This window comes from Lepidochelys kempii, chromosome 5 (genome assembly GCF_965140285.1).
Source record: "Lepidochelys kempii isolate rLepKem1 chromosome 5, rLepKem1.hap1, whole genome shotgun sequence".
Lineage (NCBI taxonomy): Eukaryota > Metazoa > Chordata > Testudines > Cheloniidae > Lepidochelys > Lepidochelys kempii.
The window spans coordinates 101,999,108-102,023,990 of NC_136384.1; the positions used below are offsets into that span (position 1 = coordinate 101,999,108).

The 24,883-nt window shown below is 41.4% G+C and overlaps 1 protein-coding gene across 1 annotated transcript in view; it reads left to right on the forward strand.

The window, feature by feature from the left end:
• The window catches only part of LOC144930565 (uncharacterized), a 105,121-nt gene that overhangs the window by 44,359 nt on the left and 35,879 nt on the right, over positions 1 to 24,883 (forward strand). Inside the window, exons 3-4 of the mRNA XM_078852889.1 lie at positions 7,810 to 7,884; positions 11,725 to 11,786. Coding sequence (XP_078709015.1) covers positions 7,810 to 7,884; positions 11,725 to 11,739 — 90 coding nt within the window. The 3' untranslated portion in view covers positions 11,740 to 11,786. The remainder of the gene's footprint in view (positions 1 to 7,809; positions 7,885 to 11,724; positions 11,787 to 24,883) is intronic.

Below are 24,883 nucleotides of genomic sequence, written 5' to 3' on the forward strand. Positions count from 1 at the left end.
GAGACAATAACCAGTTTGGTTTTACAGTAAAAATATGATGCATGCTTGCAGACCACTACCGTGATTAATATTATTATGTAGGAAGTGTGATTTAGTGGTGACAGCTAGAAAATGGAAAACAAGACTTCTGGGTTCTATCCCAGACTCTGAAGCTGACTCACTGCAGTGACCTTCAGCCAGCCACTTAATATTTTTGTGCCTCAGTTTACTCATTTGTAGAATAAAATATGTACCTCAAAGGGGATTTGTAAGGCTTAATATACTGTTTATAATGGAAAGGGCTTTAAGGTCCTTTTATGAAAGGTGCTCTGTAGAGTGTAGCATTATCGGCAGTAGTTTCTAAACACTTTCATTTTGTGAATCACTTCTTAAGGAAGATTCTTTCATAGATTACCTTTCCCCCAGTCCTGATTCCACAATTTCTCTCTGGCAGCTATATAAAACCAAATCCTATTGGATTCTGTTAATTGTATTATACGGAGGACTTCAGCATTAGAGATAAAATTAATATAGGTTTTATCCTGTTATGCAGCCAGCACCACGAAATAGCAGTGACTGTCAGCACGTGCAATAAGCTGTAGTTAATTTTAATGTTTCAGAAGGTAGGAGTGAGGCATAGATTTAAACTGTGACTCCATGCTTTGACTTCCACAAGTTCCCCCATTTCCGTACAAATGATATGCTTTAATTCTGGAAAGGCAGCTGAAAGTGCAACAAATTGAGAGGAAGAACAGACCCATTTCAGCATTTGGTTATTGAATTATGTACTTGTTAAGACTTGTTGTGTTTTGTCAGTGTGTACCCGAGTTGCGAAGTATTTCCGACACTTGACAATCCGCAGGCTCTCATTGCAGCTGCTAACTAATGTCAATACAGATGAACCCAGTCACCTCCTCAGCTTGGAGTCTTTGCAGGATACCGTACCATTTTGTTTTACTTCTATATACAGCTTGAATAGACCTAATGGATGCCTTGGTACATTTTGCCTCAGTCCATGCTTGAACTCCAGTAATGATGGTGGCAGAAGATGACTACAAATCTTACTGATTATCTGTGGGTTTTTAACCAACTCATTTATTTAGCGGTAAGCAAATGGGTTCAGATCTTGGTGTATGTGTGTACACTGTATACAAACAAACTTTTAAAAGTATTACATAATTTTGAAAAATAACTGTAGCCAAATCTTCCCCTCAATGAGAATAAGCTGTATGAGACAAGAAACTCCATAATGTTTCACATCATCTGGAAAGGGCAGAGACTGCATCCCCTATCTGTAGATTGCCTGAGATCCACATGCATCTTGAGGATGATCTGCAAGAGGCATCCACACAGAGGACCTGTGCATCGTTGCAGCCTTCCAGACTCTTATAGCCCTCTACCAGCCCCTTAGCTGCATAGCTCCAATGAAGCCGTGCTCTAAGACTTCCCCTCCGGACAGTTGTCCCTGAAATCCCACACATGGATTTATTCCACAGCATATAGGGACACAACACCTAAGTGAACTCTAGCATTAATTTTGAGGTTGAATTCCCACAGGCTTGTGTGATACAATGCCATGGAGAATAGCCATTTCTTCAGCTGCACTCCCTCCCCCAATTGCCCATTCCCTCCTCACACCTGGATCCAGATCCTTGAGGAACCTTCAGTAAGGTCAGAAGAACCGGAAATAGTGCTGAAAAGGAAGCACTGTCCCATATCACAAGGCATCCACTAGGTTTTTTTCCCCTTCCACATGCAGAGGAGGAGGGGACAATTTGTCTCTCTCTATTTTAGTTACGGTTCCAAGTTATACATGGCCCCTAAGCTTAGATTGACGGATGCAGGTGCAATATCTAGAATCCCTCAATTTCTATCTTGCAGAAAAATAGAATTCTACCATCTAAAAAACACAGATTACCTATTGGCCAGCTATCAAAGTCCTCGTCTTGTGGATGCAGGTAAAAATTAAGCAAGGGAGCAATTAAATCCATATAGTGACAATTTAGAGAGTACCATTAGTTTAATCCAATGTAGGAGTATCCCTCCCTGCTCTGCCATAACATTTTGTAACAGTTGTCATCTCACTGTTGCACAGTCATAATAACCAAAGGAGGAAATGAGATATGACCATTTAGATTTAATAAAACTCGTCAGTTAGAAGTTAACATTTTTGGTTATGATTTCACAAAACATACAATAAATCATCATTCACAAATGTGAAGCCATAATTTCCACATACTTCTTCACTTCCTTCTAGTATTTTCATGGTGCTGATCAGTGTCCCTCCTGCTCTGAGAAACTCAGTAGTATTTCCTCCTGCTCTAAGGTGGTGAAGGTGGCCTCCAGGTCCATGGACAAGGGGCATCAGCCTGGATTCTAGGCCTTCTTTCCTCCCAGTAGCTCAGCAGTGTTTATCTTTCCAGTTGCATGGTGGGAGCAGAGAGTCTCTGGGTTGTTGAACTTCTGTACCTTATATGCTTGATCCATCACCATGAAAATAGAAAAATAATAGACATGTCACTGAACTCTACCTATCTCTTAATAGACCCTCCCTCCTGGGTTCCCTCGTCAATCTGCTAGTGATACTGACATTGGCCTGAAGTGGAAGAAATTAGACCCATGTCACATTGCAGAGATCCAGATTTTGGTTAATGTTTATTAATATTGTGGTCTAAAAAATGGTTTAGGCAAAATAGGTATGAGGATGCTTAAATGCAGCTTGTATCTATTACAGTGTCTTGGCAACAACAATAAACAAGTCTTTACACTGTAATCAAACCCAGTAGAAATACATTTAAAAAATATCTGGCCAAGCAGGATACATTCTTCCTCCTATCAATTCTAAATTATCCACACTAATCCCTATAAAATGGTCTTCTGAGATGACTAGAGCTGTGCTTTCCCAGCTGATGAAATAAAAAGCAGATGGGATGAGTGGAAATGCTGCAGATGTGACTGGTATTTCTGCTCGATCTGCCTTGTACGCATTCCTCTGAGAAAACACTAGCAGATAGATACAAACTACAAGTGTATTATTGGGCTCTTGGAAATATTCCATTTCATTCTGGATTATTAACACTACCAACGCTGACTACCAAGGGTTAGGTTTGAACTGTAAAGAGTAAATTACTCATGTGGAGCAAATTCTGCTCCTCCCCATTCCAAGGTGTGCCGGGTACTGCATACAGCAGAAATGGTGTGGGACAGTTTGTGAGATGCCTGCCCATGGCACTTGCACTCTTCAGAGTGCTTGGGATCCAATATCCTAGAATCATATGAGTGGAAGGGACCTCGAGAGGCCATCTAGTCCAGTCCCCTGCACTCAGGGCAGAACTGAGTATTATCTAGACCATGCCAGACAGGTGTTTGTCTAACCCGCTCTTAAAAATCTCCAATGAGGGAGATTCCACAACCTCCCTAGGCAATTTATTCCAGTGCCTAACTACCCTGACAGTTAGGAAGTTTTTCCTAATGTCCAACTTAAACTTCCCTTGCCGCAATTTAAGCCCACTGCTTCTTGTCCTGTCCTCAGAGGTTAAGAAGAACATTTTTTTTCTCCCTCCTCCTTGTAACAACCTTTTATGTACTTATGAGCAAACATGTTGGGAGCAAAGGCATAGTTAGGCCTCACAGAAGCCTGCTGTGGTTCAACTCTTTTACAGTTTAAGCATAAGTAGCATTGCACATGTGTAAGAAAGATGCAGAGCAATTATGTTTGTGAGGAAAACAGAAGATGCTAGCAACTACAGTAGGGTTGCCAAGTTTGGTTGGATGTATTCCTGGAGGTTTCATCACATGACATAATCTTTAATTAAAGGTGAATCTTTAATACCTGGAGGCTCCAGGACAATCCTAGAGGGTTGTAACCCTAAACAACAAAGCTAAAACAGAACAGTTAGAGTTAGTACACACCTTGTACTGACAGGAGTGGAAAATTGATAGGGAAATAAGAGACTAATACATATTTATAAGAAAAAATAACAAAAAAGATATATATGTCAGCCTGACAAAGGAAAGCTGAAACTGTGGATTGTCCATTGCTGAAGGTGACAGGTGAGTTCATCCTGATGTGCTTTCCACTTGTAAGTAACTGACCACTACTTATAGGTGCTTTTCCTTAATAAATATTTGTTTGACATTCATCACTCGGCAGATGAGTCTATCTAATATAATTCTTCAGGAACTGCCTGCATACAGCACAGAGGAAAGCTTGTGGGATAGGCTGAAGCATGTAAGCATGGTTGGTGTGTGACTACATGGCCTTACTGGCCATTTCTGCCTGCAGAGGGGACATTCCAGCCACAGGGGCTATTACAGGCTATAGTCATGGCTTTGGGAAATGATTCCTTAGCTCCTTCCCCCAGAGATCTCCCCAGAGCACAGGCCAGTTTCTCAAGCTGTCTTCTTGGGCCAGACTTTGAGCTGCAGTGAAATAACAACAAAGACTCTCAGTCTCACCAAGAACAAGTGTGAGGTAAAATATCAATATTTCCTCTGGTAAGAACCAAGAGACTTGGTTTCTCCTTACATATTGCAATTATTTTTTATGCAGTAACACATTGACAAAAGGTACGGTATTGATATCTTCATCCAGTGTGTTCAGGATTCAGGCACTTCGTAAACATTAATAAATGAAGCCTTAACACATCCCTGTAAGGTAGATAAAATAGCCATTTTACTGATGGGTAAACTGAGACATAGTCCAGATGAGCTGGGTATAGACTCCAACCAGGCATCTTGACCACTATCTCCCAACTTTAACTAATAGACAATCTCCTGTCCTTCTGCCCCCATAAATTGCTCCAGGATTTGGCAGGATGAATATTTAAGGTTTGTTCAGTGATCTAAATTGGCTTGTCCATTCCTTTCATGGCTTTAACTCATGGATCGAAGCAGCCGGACTATGGAATTCTGATGCAGAGAGACTTGGCCTCAGGGATACACACATCTTGGCACAAAATTAAGTCTAGTACTAGAGGTCTCTTGTTTACCACCAGGTCTGACTGGTGAGATTGTTATTTACTGTATCTTCTAACTCAGTTTTACTTTGATGTACGTTGAAAGCTTATTTATCTACTTTATAGATGCTCTCTCTCTCTGGTATTATGATATCTGGCAGGATAACTAATAGACTTCAGTGTTTGGAATCATTCTCAATATATTACCTACAAGAAAGCCCTGGGGGCGGGGGGCTAGCAAAATACACTGATTTTAGTTATAACTTGGAGAAATTGTATCCAATTCTACAAAACACATATATCTGTAGGAATCTCATTTTTGATTCATATTGTAGTGGCTTTTAAACTGATTATATAACAGAAAAAATATAATACATGAGTATGATATGTATAAAAATCCAATGTCCTGAGCATACAGCAAGCAAATGAAAATGGGATGAAATAGCTAAAAAGAAAAAAATGGGGGGAGAGTGATAGGGCTACAAAATGCTTCAAAGTTTTAAAATCTATCAAATAACTTTCACACTTACATATGCACATAACATGCTCTGTGTAATTTTAGTTTGATCATCAGAGGTGTCCATAGTTATTTAGCTATATGATCTTTGTGTACAGCAACAATTTTGTATTTAATACTCAAATCTTAAATGAAGCCTTGCTGTAAATTTTACTTATGAGGTATATTTGCAGTTATTTAAAGGAAAACTACAGTGATTTTTTTACAATTGCCTTTGATGGTTTCAGAAAAATCTGTGTAACTTAAGGAAATGAAAAGCAATATTTTTAAAATACCTGAATTTTTAAAAAATTCTTTGATATTAATTAGGCAGCTGTGAGATCCCCGAGGATTCTCATTTTAATGATTAGGCAAATTTGCTTTTAGAATTATGACACATATCAAAATGTCTCATTCGTAGTATATGAAGGATTCATGTATCATGTGCTGGGTAATAACACAAGAGAACTGCATGCTGGTAAAACTAAACTAGCTCTTTTATTAAGAGAATATTTACAAAGATGCTGCAGCTAGGGCTAGCATTCCAGCCATATACATAATGACTAACTTCCGGGTGCCTCTTCCAAACTCTTACCTTCTGCAGCCTGTGCTTTTCATTCTAAGTTCCCTGCAGGTTGCTATAGGGATGATCAGAGTTTCATCCAAAGACACAGGAAGCTGCAGCCAAAAATGGAGGGAATGTTTTGGATACCTGTAGAGAGTTGGATCTGGCAAATATGGTGCTACATGAATGTACAAATGAAATGAAATTAAATCAAATCAAATAATTAAATAGAAAAAAATGCAGAACATAAATAAAAAGAGCTATGGACTTTTCCTGATGCTCCATTTCCAACTTCCTATTAAAAAGACAAGGAGGGTGAGGTTATTAATATCTTTTATTGGACTGACTTCTGTTGGTGAAAAGGACACGTTTTTGAGCTACACAGAGCTCTTCTTCAGACCTGAAGACCTCAAAAGCTTGTCTCTTTCACCAACAGAAGTTGGTTCCATAAAAGATATTACTTCACCCACCTTTTCTCTCCAACTTCCTCTGTCTGGCTGGAGCTCAGTCTTCTTAATATGTGTCATCAGCTAACAAACTGCTGCTTATTGTTTCCTTATGACTCCACAAAGAGTCCCATGTATTTCACTGGAACTAATCATATTGAGATTCATATTAAGATGCTACCCACTTTGATAGCATCTTACTCTGCAAGTAGTCCCATTGATTTCTGTGCAGAGTAAACTCCTGCTTAGTTGGCAAACAGCTTGTTTGGTGTGTGGTTTCTCTGGTCAGTGAGTGCACTGAGTAATTTTGCCTGAGGGGAAATAAAGTTTTGGATTAAAGATTTTGTATAATATGTAATTGGAGATGGGCCAATACTGAAATCTCTAATCCAACCCCCTTTGATTTGTGTGTGTGGGGTGGGGGTGGGTGGGAGGGAGAATTCAGATCCAAATCCCCAGATTCAACCGGCACCGGCAGCTTTACTTTCTGAATGGATCCAAAAAGGGCCTTTTTCCTGGATCGGGTTTTGATGCAGCCAGAAATCTCACAAAATGGGTAGCTCATAGAAAGAGGCTGATGATGTTGAACCTGAATCCAAACCCTAACCCTGAGTCAATCTTGAATGTGAACCCTAGTCTACACTAACAGAGGCAGTTAGGTGTTTGGATCTAAGTGGGATGTAACACTTTATTGTGGAGGTGGAGTATAGGATATCCATGTCTCAAGAGGGTTTTTTTGATAATGTGCCATTTAGTTCAACCTGGTAGATTTTGAAAAGTAAAATGTTGCTATTTATTACACCTACAGTAAACAGTGTTAATCTCTGTATGTACTATTGCCAAAATCTAGACATGAAACTGGAGGAAAAAATCTCTCCAGTCCCCGTGTACTAAAGAGGATTGCCACATGGACTTAAAATGGGAGAAATATGCTTGTGAAGGGAGCCAGGAAAGGCTAAAGGACACCTTGACTCCTCTTGTCCTAAAGCCAGTCACTGCACTGTACTGCAGGAGCACTGTCACAAAAAAAAAAGAAAGAAAAAAAATCTGGTTGCTCTAGTCCACGGACTACTCAGAGGAAGAGAGGTGGATTCTGCAATGGCTAACAAGTGACTGGCACAGTACTGCTGCCTCCTGGCATTATTTGCAACTGACCAAGTCATTTTGATTCTTAGTGAAAGTTATTCCCATGAAAGCAACCAAAACTGCTAGTCTAATTCTTTTTTTAATGAAAGTTTCCGTGGTCTAATGGGGACATTAATATAAAAGACAGTCAGAGCCAGGGATCAAATTAATTCCAGGCAGGGTTGGTTTAACATGCCAGGGCTGTGATGGAGGTAAAGATAATTTTCTTTTCTGTCATAGCAGTATCAATCAGCAGAACCGTTCCAGGTAGGAGATTGCCTAGTAAATCCAGCCTGCCTCACCTCAGAAATAGAGGTGAGTGTTTCTTGTTTTTAAATATTTTCCAATTTGGGATAAAAGTTGTTCAGCCCTGAATAACTGAACTGCTTCTGTGGTAGAAGATTCAGGGGTGAGAGTCAGGGCAGATGCAGTGTTAAATATCAGACGGTTTTTGCTCACCAAAATTCAGACTTCCTTGAGATGAATGGGGTACGGTGGTGAATTCTCATCTTTATTACTAGTATCTGGCTGGAGCTTTAGATTGACTTACGTTACGATGGCTGCACCATTACAACGAAGCGTAGAGAATTAGGGCCAAAGAGAGGCATCCCCAAAACAGTGTCCGCTTCTAGAAATTTTTGCCAAATTTTATTTTAAAATGAAACTTTAGAATTTATAGACTATTCAGAATACAGCAGAAATAGTTGAGAGTCCCTATCTCATGATCCTTAATTTGTACTCATGCACACTTATTTCCTGTTCCTAATGTTAAGGAAAAATAACTCTCCTGAGGATTTGCTTTGCATATCAGTGTGACAGTTTTTTCTCCCTCATGCAGAGCCTAGTTCTGTAAAGAATGAAGCCTGTGAGTTTTCCATTGACTTCAATGTGTGTTAGGGCCCAGTGTCAGGATCCTGGGTGAATGTAGGCGGGACTAGTGGCAGGAACAAACACCAAGGTTTGAAGTCAGTATCAAAGTCAATGATCAGGCTGAAGGGCAGACCTGGACAGGTAGGGGATCAGGCTAAGGGTCAATACTAGGTATTAGGGTCCATGTGGATATTCCGGGGTTCAAGTGGGAGTCAAGGCTCAAGTCAGAGCTGAGGTCAATACCAGGAGTTCAGGAACAGAGAATGCAGGGTGGTCATGGCAGCTAGCGAGTGATCCATGCTGTTGCATGGACACTTCCTGAAACACCCCTTGGGTTTATATAGGGCAGGGAATTAACCAGGCACCATAAGGCTGCAGTTTGTTGAACCCCTTGAGATGGGACTTCCTGTGGTCTGTGCCTGCAGCAGATTGTGGGTAGGGGAGTATGAGTTGGTTACAACTGCTGCTGGGTAGCAGTGTGGAGGTGTTAGCTGCCTGTCAATTCTGCAGGCCTGAGTTTGAGACCCACCTGGCTTTACAGACAGATCCTCAAAGGTAATTAGGCACCTAGTTCTCCATAAAATCTATGAGACCCAGTCCTGCATGAAGCAAAGCACAGCGCCTTCAACTGTCATTGGCTGGCGGAAGGCACTGCCCACCTTGCAAGATTTATCTGCATTTTAATTTGGATGCAATATTTGCCTCCTGTTCTGAACTGTTGTGTAGGGTTTAACAGAGCCTGGTAAGAATTGCCACTTTCCATCCCAGGGACACCTTATTTTCCACAATGGATGAATTGAGTCCTGTATATGTTAAGTTGGTGATGTGCCTTGGGATCCTGTTGGATGAAAGGCACTATACTTTATCAATGTAAGTTATTGCTGTTGGGTTACAGTTTCCAACGGGTGTCTGAATTCAGTAATTTTCATACACCAAAGGGTCACTTGGGTGCCTACCTGGCCATATACATCATGGTATAGAAGAGGCATAAAGTCAGAAATGAGCGACTCAGTGGGAAACTGAATGAAAACACAGGTCAGGAAAGTAGCTTGGGTGGAGTGTAGAGAAAGCAAAGCTATGCACTATGTATATGCTGATGTTGAGCTTGGTACTGTACAAGACACAACTAAAGACATAGGATGAAATCCTGGCCCTGCTGAGGTGAATGACAAAGCTCCCATTGACTTCAGTAAGGCCAGGATTTCACCTTGCAGGACACACTTTTACTTTTAATTGGGATAGTGGCGACAAAGGCTAGCATTTTCAGAAGTGGCCCTTCGAGAAAGATTTCAGTGCAAGGAGGGAGGGAGCCTGGCACACTGGGATTGGCAGGTTCTATTAGGAACAGGGGATGCTTTGGAAGAAGGCACAAGCACAGGAGTGGGAGAGGTGAACAGTCAGAATGATGAGTCTGGGGATCATTGAGTGTCTACTAAAGATACAGAAAACAGTCATGGAGGAAATCACGCAAGAGACTTTTCTGTCCCACTTATGTAACATTTAGGAAAACAGACATTGGCCTTATTGTGTAGGAGACATGCCTTGCAATAGACAGTTCTTGTGAATGTGCTGACATCGACTGACTCGGGAGTTTTTTAGGGCTTCACAGCTTCAGGGTGAGATGAAATTATCCTTTCACTGAACTACCATGGTATCCCATCATGAAAAAATCACTGTGTTCAGGGATGAATAAATCCAGCATAATTATTTTGTAAAGATACAAGACTACATGCAGCTTGTTAATGCTGAAAACAGAGCATCTCCTGATATTCGTGCATTACGTAGGCAATGGATTTTGTACTGAAAGCGCAGACTTCAGACTGTTCATTTATCCTTTTGGTTTCTCTCAGTAATATTTTTACTACTGCTCCAGCCCACTTCCATCATACAGACAGGTGATGCAAGATAGGTGGAACAGATAGAAGCAAATCATTATAACTTATCTTACAAGTATTTATGATAAATAAATAATAAATGCTACTCAGTTTTTCACGTCTGTCATTAGCTGAGTTTTGTTAACAAGGCTGAGAACGTTCATAATTACTATGTTGTACATTACAGATGAAGTAACAAGGCAGTGTGTAATCATTACGCATCAATATAATATGAATTCATTCAACTTTGCTAGATAAACAAATTAAATATGAATGAAGTGTTTGATTCTGGACCCTCTGTTCGCTTTTAAAAACCTAAGGGCTGTCCCATAGTATGGGATCAATGTCAGACAGAGGAACCATGTGGGGAATGACATGCAGTGATTTATGGATGGTTGAACAAATAGTATATAGTGGCTTAATTTTTCTGCAATGTCCCCAATTTGCACAATTTTCTACCAGCATTTCTTCCTGATAACAGCTTATCATATTATTAGACATTTCACTATGTGCACAACTCCCAGTGATTTCACAACTGGGCCCTTTTTTTCAGCTTGATGGGAAATGTGATTTTTTTTTCCCCAACAAAAGAACCATAAAACTTTTGACTTACTATGAATATTTATCTGCAATTTCAGTTGCATGCAATATTCTATTTCACTTCCTGTCTTAAACTGTAGGATAGCATTGCAGGGTGCTGCAAAAATTGCATCCAAGGGGAACATAAAATGGAGTAGTGAGTGAAGTGATATAAACTTAGTAAACATTCTGCAATCTTACAGAATGCAAAGGTCTGTTCTTAATAAATATAAAATAATTATTGGGTCAGACTTTGAGGTGTGTGTACCTAATACTTGCATTCATATTTCATGATTGTGTACATGAATCATGTATTTTGCTTGCATGTGCACAGGAGCACAGGGACTGTGTCTGTGACTGGCCCTTGTGCCCTACACCACCCCATATTAGCCATGCTGGTCAGTCACAATCTGGCCCAAATTGTAGCTAGGCTTTCAGAAGTAAAAGGTTTAAAGTCTCTATTGGTTGGAATGAATTATTTTCTCCTCTTTTCTTTGTTTTGGGAGGACTGTGAGGAAGACTGATGTTCAAGGATTGCTTGAGTTCTGACGACAAAAGGATGTAGATAATAACCAGTGGTTATTGCAGCACCACTGGTAATCCAAAAATTGCCTAGGGGACGATGGCTATTTATTGACCAGCCAGTGGGAAGGGAACTGAAATACAAACTCTTTAAGTTTCTGAAAATGAGTCTCTGAACATGGCAAGCATGGAACCATTGTTATGCTTAACAGTGATTTGACTGATACTATGGATTGCATTCTTTATGCTGAGGTAACTTGGTTTTTAGAAAATCAATTTTAGATGACCACTTTTAACTATGTACTTACAGAGTCACCTTCACTGAAGACCTGAGCACCAGTAACAAATTTATCCTCACATCCCCCATGTAAGGTAGGGAAATATTGCCATCACCATTCTACATATAAGGAACTGAGACACGAAGGGATTCAGCCAACATGCTCAAAGTTACCCAGGGAGTCTGTGGTAGAGCTAGGAACAGATCTCTGGAGTCCCCATCCGGTGCCTCAACCACAAGACTATCCTTCCTCTCTGCTTAGTTTACTTCCGGTATGGGCCTTTGAAGCTCCATATATTTCGGGATTACAATAGCTTCATTAGTTGCCAACTGCATGAGAAAATTATTGGTATCCATGAAGCTACAGGCTTATGCTTCATCATTTCCAGGTACTTAAAGCAGTCTAGAGGAAGGGGTCTTTTCAAAGCATGTTCCTAAAGTATATATGTGCTTGTGTATCAAGTAGCCTTGTTAATGTTTCCTTTTGAAAGGCCTTGCTCTGCAGAGGGACATTGGGATTTAGTGGCAAGGGGCCAGATTTGAAAAGAATTTAGGCACCTAAAGATACAGGTGGGTTCTTCTGAAAAACCCACTAGGTGCTGCCTCTTTAGGCACCTCCTAAATACCTTTGAAAATCTGGCTGTTGCACTCTTTCTATCTTGGCAATTGTGGATAAACTGCTCACCATTGCGCTTGCACTGATGTATCTCCCCAGTGCTATCAGCCGTAGGAGCTCTGGTGTACAGTGCCCAGAGCCATTCCCCGCACCGTGTTGTCTAATGTTGTCTGGGATGAATGTATCGAGTTTCTAGTGTGAATACAAAATTCACTTTATAAGTGCAACTCTGCAATGTTAGTTTAGAATTCTCTGTGTCAGCAAACACTTCCCGCCAGCAAACTCCTTCACTAGAATAATTATGGGAAGGATAGGCAAAAAGGATGTGAACATGGGTGACCGACTGACATCCATTCAAAAATCAAAATTAATATTTAAGAATGCTTTTCTACGGTATTCACCCATGCAACAGGATCATCAAATTAATTTGTGGGACAAACTCTCTGAAAAGCTTTGCCAGTCAGGTGTAGCCTCCTTTATCTCTGCGGGGATAGGAGGGGAATTTTAAGATGCATGTCTTATTATGAGAAATGTGTACATATGTTTCGCAAGCTGCCTAGGCAAACCATAATGAGATGGCACAAACTTTTAGGCTCTGATCCAGAGTTCATTGAAATCAATGGGAGACTTTCCATGAACTTCAATGGACCTTGGATCAGAACCCAAATGCTTAAATATGAATGTACTTGAACTGGAGACAAGCTGCTATGTCTTTTCCTACAATGATCCACATTCCAGTGAGATCATATATATCAATTAGTATTGCAAAAAGACCCTAAAGTATTTCTAGTTTCTGACCAGCCACCTCCTTCCTACCGCAGACCTTGCTGAATAGCCCCTGGTACATCATATGTGGAAGACATTATTACAGATTCTTTTGCTGGTTTTTACACTTTTACAATGGTTTTCCAATCATTGGCTAGGCCCTCCACATTTATTAGATCATTAAGATATAGTCCCTGTCACCTTGATCAATCAGTTCATCAGCCGTCACAGAGAGAGCGCTGTTCACAACACGTCATTCTAGCCAGTCCTTCGGCCACTCACTGGCCAGGCTGTCAGGGGTACCGGACCCCGGATCAGCAGAGTGCACTGCAGCTGAGCAATCCGCCAGCCTCAGCCTCCCAAGTAGCTGGGATTACAGGCGCATGCCACCGCGCCCAGTGTCTATATTCCCTGTAGCTGATGATAAATCCCTTGTGCTGTTCGGTTTTTTGAAACAATGCTTGATTGTCTTCTGTTGTTAAATATTTTCAATCTGCCCATTTTGAATGCTGAAGGCAAATAAGGATAATTATATAGAGTTATAGATCTTGTTCGCCCTCTTCTTTTCTGCGGTCTTTCCAGAGGACATTGCAACTACATCTTTTCCTTTGAATTTTGATTTGTTTCAGTTTTTCTTGAATGTTTTATTGTATAACATTGACTCTATTTGTCGGAGTGCTTTCAGAGACGTTTTACGAAATATCTGTAAAGTATTTTAAAACTTGCTAGACCTGATCCCAGGTTGTAATTAGCCCTAGCTTCTACATTTGTGACTGAACGGCTGTGCTGTCTTTTGTAGCACACAGTTCCTTATATGTTATAATTCCAACTCGGCTTTACAATTAAATGTGTAAACCTCTGTATGTTTCAGTTAAAATAACCATAATACAATACTCTGGATTGCTACACTACCTTACATTTGATCTCAGGCCATACCACAGGTATGCAAATAATAAACATTATTTATACAGCCTGGTTACATCAAACAAGTTGGGCTCCTATTGTGAAAGACACTGTACAGACACATAGTAATAGACAGCCCCGGCCGTGAAAAGCTTATAGAAAAAATGTTGGAGGGAACACAGGCAGAGAGACTTTAACCAAAGCTCTCTGCCTATATCACAGAGCAGAGCCAGAAATAGAAGTGAAGTCTCCCAAGTGCTAGATCAATGCCTTTTTGCTGGACCACACTACCACATCTAATATTGCTTAACCTATGCTACATCCCTGTAAAGAAGGGAAGTGTTATTTTCATTTTACATATGTGGAAACAGAGGTACCAAAAGGCTCAATACCTTTCCTAAAGTCACACAGGAAATCTGTGACAGAGCGGGGAACAGAATCCAAATCCTGTGTTCTAACCATTTCATCACAAGAGGCTCTCTATGATTTTTATTTTTTAATGTTTCTAGTCAACCCAAAAATACCACAAGAATAGATTTTTTGCATAATAGTTTGCAAACCATCCATGCATATGATTCGGGTCCATATTAAAATCTAAAGTGAGCCACAAATATGTTTGTTTACCTACTTAATTTTAAATCTTTAGCTCCTTGAAGGGTCTGTTTCCAGACAAACAACAATGGGGAAATGAGGAATATAAGCCCTGTAAGAAAGGAGGGGAAGGTAGGGAGACAGCTTAAAGATAACTCGCATTTTGACAGAATTCTTGTAGGTAAATTGTATGGTTTTCCCTTATGAGAATTCCTTCATTTATATTTATAAACAGATCACAAAACACACGTAGGCCAATTTACAAGCAATAACCTTTATATTCATATCTGAAAAGGGACATCTTCTAAAATAACAAAATGGGCAATTGTGCATCAGTTTCTCTTCACACTAGTTGGATATCAACAGGTGTACTGAGTTGAATTGCACCTGAATATGTACTTTACCAAGGGCCCGATTCTGCAAGTTGCTGCGGAGCCCCCAGAGCTGGCAGGCCACATGGAGGGAGCATCCCATAGCCCCTTAAAAGAGGTAGCAGTAGACATGCTCCCCCTGCATGCAGAGAGGTTCCAAGAGGCGCTCTCCTAGAGTTGCTGCCAGTGCAGCTCTGTACTTCCCTCAGTGCAAAGCTCTGGCTCTAACGGACAAATGAGCCATTGGGCCCCAGTCTTGCCATCAGCTCCATGTCCGTACAAGCATCCACCTGCGTGGATACCAACTGAAGGCAGTGGGTACCCACATTGTCACAGAGGGCCACACACATGGTTCAGTTTGCAGGATCCAGCCTTAACTTGTACTTAGAAACTGAAAAAGACACCTTTACATGCAATGGGGCATGTAAAAAAAAATCTGAAAATGTCCCTTTATTTTATTTAGTCTTAAAATTAAAGTTAGTGCTTGAGAAAGACAGAGCACACTGAGGACTAAACAGGGGACAGCCTGGGCACTGGCAATGTAAGCTTCCCCTGACAAAATGTCTTGATCCTTGCCTGGAGGGATCACCTCTGGGGCTAAGAGGGTATTTCAGTCTCCATGACTATTCATTCATTAAAAAGAAAAGGAGGACTTGTGGCACCTTAGAGACTAACCAATTTATTAGAGCATGAGCTTTCGTGAGCTACAGCTCACTTCCTCAGATGCATATCGTGGAAACTGCAGCAGGCTTTATATATACACAGAGAATATGAAACAATACCTATTCCCACCCCACTGTCCTGCTGGTAATAGCTTATCTAAAGTGATTTCCAGCACAAATCCAGGTTTTCTCACCCTCCACCCCCCCACACAAATTCACTCTCCTGCTGGTGATAGCCCATCCATTCATTAGTCTCTCTACTGACACTGTCAGCTAAGGATGGCAGTTAGGGCCAACCTGCACCATCTGTCTACTAAGAACAAGACTGTGATGATTGTTCCATTTCACATAAGTCAAGGAACTTATTACAAGTTAACTTTTACAGTATTATCATTCCCCCTAGATTTCACCAAAGTATTGTACTATATAGGCATGATGAGCACAATGTGGTAGTTGAATGCCATCGGTGTAGATCAGTATTCTGGTCTTAGCTGCTTATGTTGCTTCATCCCAGTTGTCATTTTTACCGTGCAAAAGGGGCATAAGTTATTTGGCTTACAGTAGGGTATGGCACTGGGTCTGTGATGCTCTCACTCTATCATGCCAGCTGGACAGAGGAAGACTGGCATATTACTCAGTTGTAAGCCTATAACTCTCTCTTGTTGGCTTTGCATTAGACTGAAGGAGAGAGAAAAAAGCTTCTTGCTTGAGAGTTGGCTGCTAATATTTGTATCATGGTAGTGCCTTGGCACGTTGTGAGATGCACAGAAACAGTTCTCCCCTGCTGCAGAGTCAGTAGAGCAGGTAGTCTCTGGTGGTTATAATAATGGAGAAAGAAGAAGAGTACAGCATTATGCTGCTCACTGAGATGCTGCTGACACTGTGCATAAAGCAACACAATCCCAAAAAAGCACAAATAGTAAAAATTCACTGAGGAGTAGTTTCTGTTTACATCCCTAAAATGTCTGGAAGTACACGCATGGGGATTGTCACATGCAGGGAGCATTAAGTCCACTGTATTGTGTAACTATCAGCATGATGAGAGCTTAGATAGTCTGGAAATCACCTCCACTGTTCTGGATTGTAGTGTGAATGTTGTTTTTCATTAGGGGAATTTGAAGAATGGCTGCCCCACCCCCGTAATTATCCAAAGCATTATTCAACTTGACAAAAGGACCTTTAATCTCCATGGGCTTTTCTATGTATTTGACACAGAGCTACTAGGATGCAATGCAGGTTAGCAGCTGTTCTCTATCAGACTGCCTCTGATTACTAACCAGAATAATATGAGATATAAAGAGAGTCCCATTCCACTCCCTCCCATCCTGTTCCTCCAGAAAATGCTTGCCTCTTAGGTAAAGGAAGCAAGTTATCATTTAAGAAATTAAAATAAAGCAGTGTCACGCTATGGTTATTGGCAGTAAACAAAAATAATTGTGTTTTTCCTGTGCTAATCAGAGATAGGAAAAATCTACAGCATTAGGCCATCTTGTCCTTTATCCTGAAAATCCAAGAGAGTTGCCTACTACCACTTCCCTTGGATAAATACAGAATTCAAACTCACTGCCTTTGAAATATCAGGGAGACCTCACACTCTGACTATAACTATAGGGCTTTGCTGGTGTGAAACTGGCCACAGGGCTCTCCTGCTGAAGAGTGGAGGTTGACAGATGGGATGTAGAAATGTCAGATTAATACAGAAAAGATGTAAGCCCAAATTTCACTAATTACAGGTGGCTCAGTTTGGGGTGCTCTGTATGAGAGACAGCCAAAAACAGTGGACACTTTAACTTTCACAAGGGCAAAGCAATCCTACGTTTCCCCTTAGCTCTGGTTCATTATGCCCATGTCTTGAACTGATTTCAGTGGTATGCCATGCAATAAAAGACAGATTCTCCATGCCATCAATGAGTGGATGTACATGGGCAGAGTGGGAAAGGGGCATATTGCATGCTGCGTAGGAGGTGTCTGTCTCCCCTTCAAATCTTGCCCCTTTATGCAGAACAGTAGTATGGATTAGGCTGCCAGGGAACCCTCCTCACTTGTGGCATAACAGACAGATTTTGCACCCAGAGAAAGGTCTTAAGTGCAGTGACTTTCAGCTCTGTGTACTGAAAGCATTTCTAAAGCCAGGGGACAAATATGGCTATCACTTCTTATGGAGGGTCTGGAAGCTTCCTTGGGCTTGACTCCAGCCATTCCTGTGAACCTCATGAGAATAACTGTTCTTCACAGTTAGTAATTATTTGTATGTCAAGAGCTCCTAGAGGCCCCAACTGAGATCAGAGTACACACAGAGTACAGTGAGGCAATCTCAGCTCATGAGTGTAGTCTGCCTTGTCTATTCAGATTGTCAGAGTGAGAGGGGAAGCACAGGTACAAAGAGGTGAAGTGACTTACCTAGGTCACATAGCAGCTCAATGCCAGAAGCAGGAACAGAATCCACATCTCCTGAGTCCCAGTGCAGAGCCCTATCTACTAGACATTGATGCTACATGCTATAATCTATAGTAACAGTAAAAAACACAGCTAAGCTTACTGAAATCTATAGTATTCTCGACACTGGCAGTAGTGCTTTGATTAAGGATATAATTTCCCTGTTTATGGGAGACAGCAACAGTCTCTCAGCACTTTCATGACATCTCAAGTCTGTTACATATAAAAGTACAGCTGTAGTACAGTAAGTTCTTGTTGTTTTCAACATTTCATAGCAAGCCACTGCACACAGTGTTTGCATTAATTTAGCCTTAAAAGTATTGTTCACAGGCCAATGGGCAGAGCTGTGGGAGGGGAATGAAGTGATGGCTTTTTCCTTTACAGAAACCTTGGGGCTGAGCTGTATAAACATGACAGAAGCATTTCTTGTTCGAAGATCTGACAGCCCAACTCCTGATGGCTTAAAGCACTGGGGGGTATCTGCTCTTCAGCGCATGTGACCTCGTTTCACTACTGGCTATAACGAACAAGGATGATCTGTGGCAGATTTGTGCTAAGCCACACTTTAAAAAAAAATCTAGAGGCAAAAGGCCAGAGTGACATCAAGGCACAACCGTACAATGTGTGGATTCCCAAGAATGGCTATCTCCTTCTGCAAGTCCATGGCTGTGCCTTTCCCTCTTTGTTACTTAATTTCTATCCACTTGTCTCAAATGCAGAAAATTATCTTACATAATGACAGGTTTCAGAGTAACAGCCGTGTTAGTCTGTATTCGCAAAAAGAAAAAGAGTACTTGTGGCACCTTAGAGACTAACCAATTTATCTGAGCATAAGCTTTCGTGAGCTACAGCGCACTTCATCGGATGCATACTGTGGAAACTGCAGAAGACATTATATACACACAGAGACCATGAAACAATACCTCCTCCCCCCACTCTCCTGCTGGTAATAGCTTATCTAAAGTGATCACTCTCCTTACAATGTGTATGATAATCAAGTTGGGCCATTTCCAGCACAAATCCAGGTTTTCTCCCGCTCCCCCCCCCCAACTCACTCTCCTGCTGGTAATAGCCCATCCAAAGTGACTACTCTCTTTACAATGTGTATGATAATCAAGGTGGGCCATTTCCAGCACAAATCCAGGTTTTCTCACCCTCCCCCCCCAAAACACACACACACAAACTCACTCTCCTGCTGGTAATAGCTTATCCAAAGTGACCACTCTCCCTACAATGTGCATGATAATCAAGGTGGGCCATTTCCAGCACAAATCCAGGTTTTCTCACCCCCCACCCCCATACACACACAAACTCACTCTCCTGCTGTAATAGTTCATCCAAAGTGACCACTCTCCTTACAATGTGCATGATAATCAAGGTGGGCCATTTCCAGCACAAATCCAGGTTTTCTCATCCCCTTCCCCCCCCCACCAACTCACTCTCCTGCTGGCAATAGCTCATCCAAACTGACCACTCTCCTTACAATGTGTATGATAATCAAGGTGGGCCATTTCCAGCATAAATCCAAGTTTAACCAGAATGTCGGGGGGCGGGGGGGAAGGGGGTTAGGAAAAAACAAGGGGAAATAGGCTACCTTGCATAATGCCTTAGCCACTCCCAGTCTCTATTTAAGCCTAAATTAATAGTATCCAGTTTGCAAATGAATTCCAATTCAGCAGTTTCTCGCTGGAGTCTGGATTTGAAGTTTTTTTGTTTTAAGATAGCGACCTTCATGTCTGTAATTGCGTGGCCAGAGAGATTGAAGTGTTCTCTGACTGGTTTATGAATGTTATAATTCTTGACATCTGATTTGTGTCCATTTATTCTTTTACGTCACATTGTAAGGAGAGTGGTCAGTTTGGATGAACTATTGCCAGCAGGAGAGTGAGTTTGTGTGTGGGGTGGGGGGTGAGAAAACCTGGATTTGTGCTGGAAATGGCCCACCTTGATTATCATACACATTGTAAAGAGAGTAGTCACTTTGGATGGGCTATTACCAGCAGGAGAGTGAGTTGGGGGGGGGGAGCGGGAGAAAACCTGGATTTGTGCTGGAAATGGCCCACCTTGATTATCATGCACATTGTAGGGAGAGTGGTCACTTTGGATAAGCTATTACCAGCAGGAGAGTGAGTTTGTGTGTGTGTGTGTGTGTTTTTTTGGAGGGGGGGTGAGAAAACCTGGATTTGTGCTGGAAATGGCCCACCTTGATTTTCATACACATTGTAAGGAGAGTGATCACTTTAGATAAGCTATTACCAGCAGGAGAGTGGGGGGAGGAGGTATTGTTTCATGGTCTCTGTGTGTATATAATGTCTTCTGCAGTTTCCACAGTATGCATCCGATGAAGTGCGCTGTAGCTCACGAAAGCTTATGCTCAGATAAATTGGTTAGTCTCTAAGGTGCCACAAGTACTCCTTTTCTTTTTGAGAAAATTATCTGTTTCAAATAATTGTCAGAAAGTTTATCAGCTGCTATCGGCACGTGCCACTTATTGGCGTGTAAATTACCAATTGCAAATGTGGTGTTGTAAAATTACACTTGTTTCTCTACTTTTCTTTTTCACACCAAATCTCATTAACAAATTGATTGAGCTGGTTGAGAGTATAACAGAGTAAGTCAAAACCCAGCACTTTGTCCTGTTAACAGATGAACCAAAAAGGTGTTGGGGTGTCTGCTAAACTAATGAGGTAATGTGAAAGAATAGGAATAATGGGATTTGAGCAGTGAGGGGTGGTTTGTTTCTCTGTGTTGCCTAGCCTATGACACACTTTCTGTCCTTGTAAATGAACTTGTTTTTCCTGTTTCATTCACTACACAGTTGTTTTAGGTTGGTATAGTTCCCAAGTGGTTTGTTTCCTTTTTTTAAGACAGCATATTGTACATGAATGATATTGAATAAACGATGACTGCAATACAAGAGATAGTATGCCTGTTATTTTCTAGTACCAACCATTCTGTATCTTTTAAAAAAAAAATTGAGTTTGCAAAGGAATAAGTCAAAGGTGAAATCACCATTATTTAAAGCAGCAAGTGCTTCCAGAAGGCTTCTCTGCCTTCCAATAATGAAAGTTCAAGTGGAAATATTATTTAACTTTAATATAGATTCTTCTGAATAATTCCTACTTTTTATGTTTAAAATGATTTGCCTAATGCAAATATGCAAAATTAAACACACAGAAAGAGGTGACAAGGACTAGCTTGTGCTTCTGAACCAGTCCTGAGCACAGGATGGTGAATGAGTTCCACCAACCTCGGAATAACTCAGGAAGGAACTGTGACTATGATACGTCGACATTTGAGCTGGGAGATATGGTTCCCATTCACAGATGTACCTGCTGTCACTCTGCTTGGGCGAGGGCCTAAAAACGAAGTGAGTCTGCAGTGGCACAGGTTGTCCATTCGAGCTAACTGTCAGAGTGCAATCCCTGGGTACATCCTCAAGTGGCTAACCCGAGATGCCAGCCATATTGCCATGGACACGCTGCTATTTTTAGGTGCTAGCTTGAGCAGAGCTAAGGAGGGTACGTCTATGCAAACTGGGAATCACACCTCCCAGATTAAATGTAGCTGTATCCTTAGAGGCCCACATCTGAAGCATAATTCCTTCTCTGCTTCCCCCTTGCTTCAGGAGCACATTAAGAGGTGGGGAGGGGTTAGCATTTTTCTGAGGCTTATGCCAGCAGCAAATTATCATACCTTCCATGTCAGTTTAGCTATTCTGGCTAATGTATCTGGGAGCCATTGATCTATGCCAAAAGTGGGAGTAAGCATGTGCACAAACTCCAATTTACTGCTGTGTGCCTGGACGGTCCAAAGTCGGGTATCCCGCAGTTGTAATCATTGGGCCTACAAATTTACCCAAATCATGAGCTCAACTGGGAGAAAGTGAATAAAAGTTTACGAAATGCTCCTATCACATATAATGATAAATGCTGATTGTGGGGGGAAGGCGGGGAGAAATGCGAAAGGGAGACAGACTAAATTAGTCCAAATGAAAAGGCTTACTGATATAATTCAAGGACTGTGTTAAGGTCATATCGGATAAAGAAGAGAAGTGGCTGGAAATCAGTGACCCAAAAATGGCATGTCGGATATTATGCCTAATGTGAACAAAATAATGAGAGGACCAGCTATTCTGTCCATTATTCCCTTTCTGGGGTTCTCAAAAAGAGACTTTGGGCAGCGGAAAGCTGGCTACCATGATACTGGCTGACTTAAAGAAGGGGAAGAAGCAAGCTTCTCATAGCTCCCACCCCACCCTCTCCTGGGACCCCAGAATCCAGCATTGTGCCTTCACTGTCCTGATCCTGAGAGATGTCCGGACCAGACCAGACCAGGGCAGAGAGAGGGACCCAGATGATTCCTCCATCTCCACAGGCTCATGCTAAATACCGAATGCATCTGGGATGTGAGATTTTTGTCACCCCTCCCCCCCCCCCCCCCGTTGTGTGTCCTTTTCCAATTCCTCCCCCGCTTTATTTTTTCCCTTTCCTATCCCTCTCCTTTTGCCTTCTGTCTAATAAGAATCTGGCTTAGCTGGGCAATAATGTAACTTTTGCAACATTACTGTAAGCCTGTGACCAGAAGGACAACTCGAATCAATGCCCTACACAGCCCAATGCTGGTACAAGTTTGCCATGTCTCAGAGTGGCTAATAAGACCAAGTGCCATGCCTGTGTTTCTCCAGCAGTGAGGTGGCAAGTAAAAGTCAACAGCAAAGACAGAAGCTGCATTTTAAGTGTGTGTGTGTGTGTATGTTTTCTAGAAAATGGGAGTGGACTTTAACAACAATAGCTCCAGCCTCTTTCAACCAACTTCTTCTCTGTTCTCCAAAAAGGGCAGTTCTCACCATCTAAGAGACTGTCAAAGTGGGGAGGGGATCCTTCTAAAGACTCTTTCCAGGTAAGAGAACAAGGAATGCTGTTAAAATAAAAGCCTTACTTAAAGCATTTGAAATATATGGTATTTAACTGTTTTTCATTCTTGTACTGTATCCTTTTAATAAAAGGCTAAAGAATGTTTCATGGTGTCTCTTTGCCAGGTCGAGCTCTCTGAATACCAAATCCTGAACTTTGTCTAATACTGTTTCATGTTAGACAGTGACAGGGTCACATTAACATCTTTGGCTTTTTGGGCCGATTGAAATTAAAATTATACTCCACAGGGATATAAAATGGGGGTTTGCTTCCCTCTGTGGGCCTGATGTCCAAAACACAATTTAGCACCATGATATGACAAGCCAGATGATTCTTCCAACTTCACTCATATTGAGTAGTACCTCACTCTGAGCTGTCTTATTGAGGGAAATGGCACTATTCCTGGAGTAAGATATTAGTGTGATCATGGGCCAGCTTCTGCCACTTGTGATGACCAACAACTACTTCATAATGTACGGTGTCCCAGTGGAACATAAGAAAGAGGCTCTGTCTTACAGATGCTTCTAAAGGACCCATTTAGGGGTCTAAAGGACCCCTAAACAAGGGGCCTACCTATACTATGGGATTCCAGATGTTGAAGAACAATTCTATTTTGTCATGCATGGGACCATATTGTCTCCAGTCTTCACAAATTGAGATGAAATCAATCCAATGTTCTATACAATTTCCAAAATACCTTTCTAGTGCTGAAAGATTATTTTGAAGTCCAAGTTTAATATCAAATAGGTTGGGTTTTTTTGGCACATACCCACTCAAAACACTGAGCTAAAGTTGCTGAATTTAAAAAGTATTAATGGCATGGTTAAAATTCATTTTAGTTAAAATTCAGAGTTGTCAATAACTTGGTAACAGAATGATCAGGCTAAAGGACATAAAGACTGTAACTCAGGAAAGCACTTAAGCACATGCTGAACTTTAAATATGTGCTTAAGTACTATTAACTTCAGAGGAACTTAAACACATGCTTAAACTTAAGCAGATGCTTAAATGCTGTCCTGAATCAGGGCCTAAAATGATGCAGTGAAGTGTACCACTTGCCACCCAACAAGATCAACAACAGTCAATATTAAATATCAGCTTTGTACATCCTGACTGCTGTACTTAGTGACTGGATACAGATGGACATCTGTGGAGAAAGTTCCTTCAAATGTTGGGTTTAGGTCTCTTGAGATAAAGTAGTACTGGAGTGTATTTCCCAACTGATTTGTACTCCCAATAAGGGATCTGCAGACACAGAAATACATTTAAAGGCTACCTGTGGTAAGATGTTGACATAGTTCTGAGTGCCCCCTGTCATCAAATCTGTATGCCATCAGTAATTTTTAATTTTTCAGCATAATTTCATTTTTGTCATTTCTCTCTGTTCAAGGTCTACTCCTCCCAGCTGGATAATTCTAACAAGGCTATAAATGCAGAAAGTATGTTTTGACTAGGGATAGTAAAAATAATTTATTTCTCTGGAAAGTTACTACTTATACAAGTCAGCACAGCTGTATATGTCTAACATTTAGGGCATGGCTACACTTGCAGATGTAGAGTGCTGTGAGTTAAACCCGCCTTTGGAGAGCGCAGTAGGGAAAGCGCTGCAGTCTGTCCACACTGACAGCTGCAAGCGCAGTGGCGTGGCCACATTTGCGGCACTTGCAGTGGCATTGGGAGTGGTGCATTATGGGCAGCTACCCCACAGAGCACCTCTTCCCATTTGATGAAGTGAGCTCTAGCTCACGAAAGCTCATGCTCAAATAAATTGGTTAGTCTCTAAGGTGCCACAAGTATTCCTTTTCTTTTTGCGAACACAGACTAACACGGCTGTTACGCTGAAATCTTCCCATTCTGGCACTGTGGCTTGTGGGAAGGGGGTGGGGGGAGCACGGCATTCTGGGTCCTGTCCCAACGCCCCGTGATGCATCG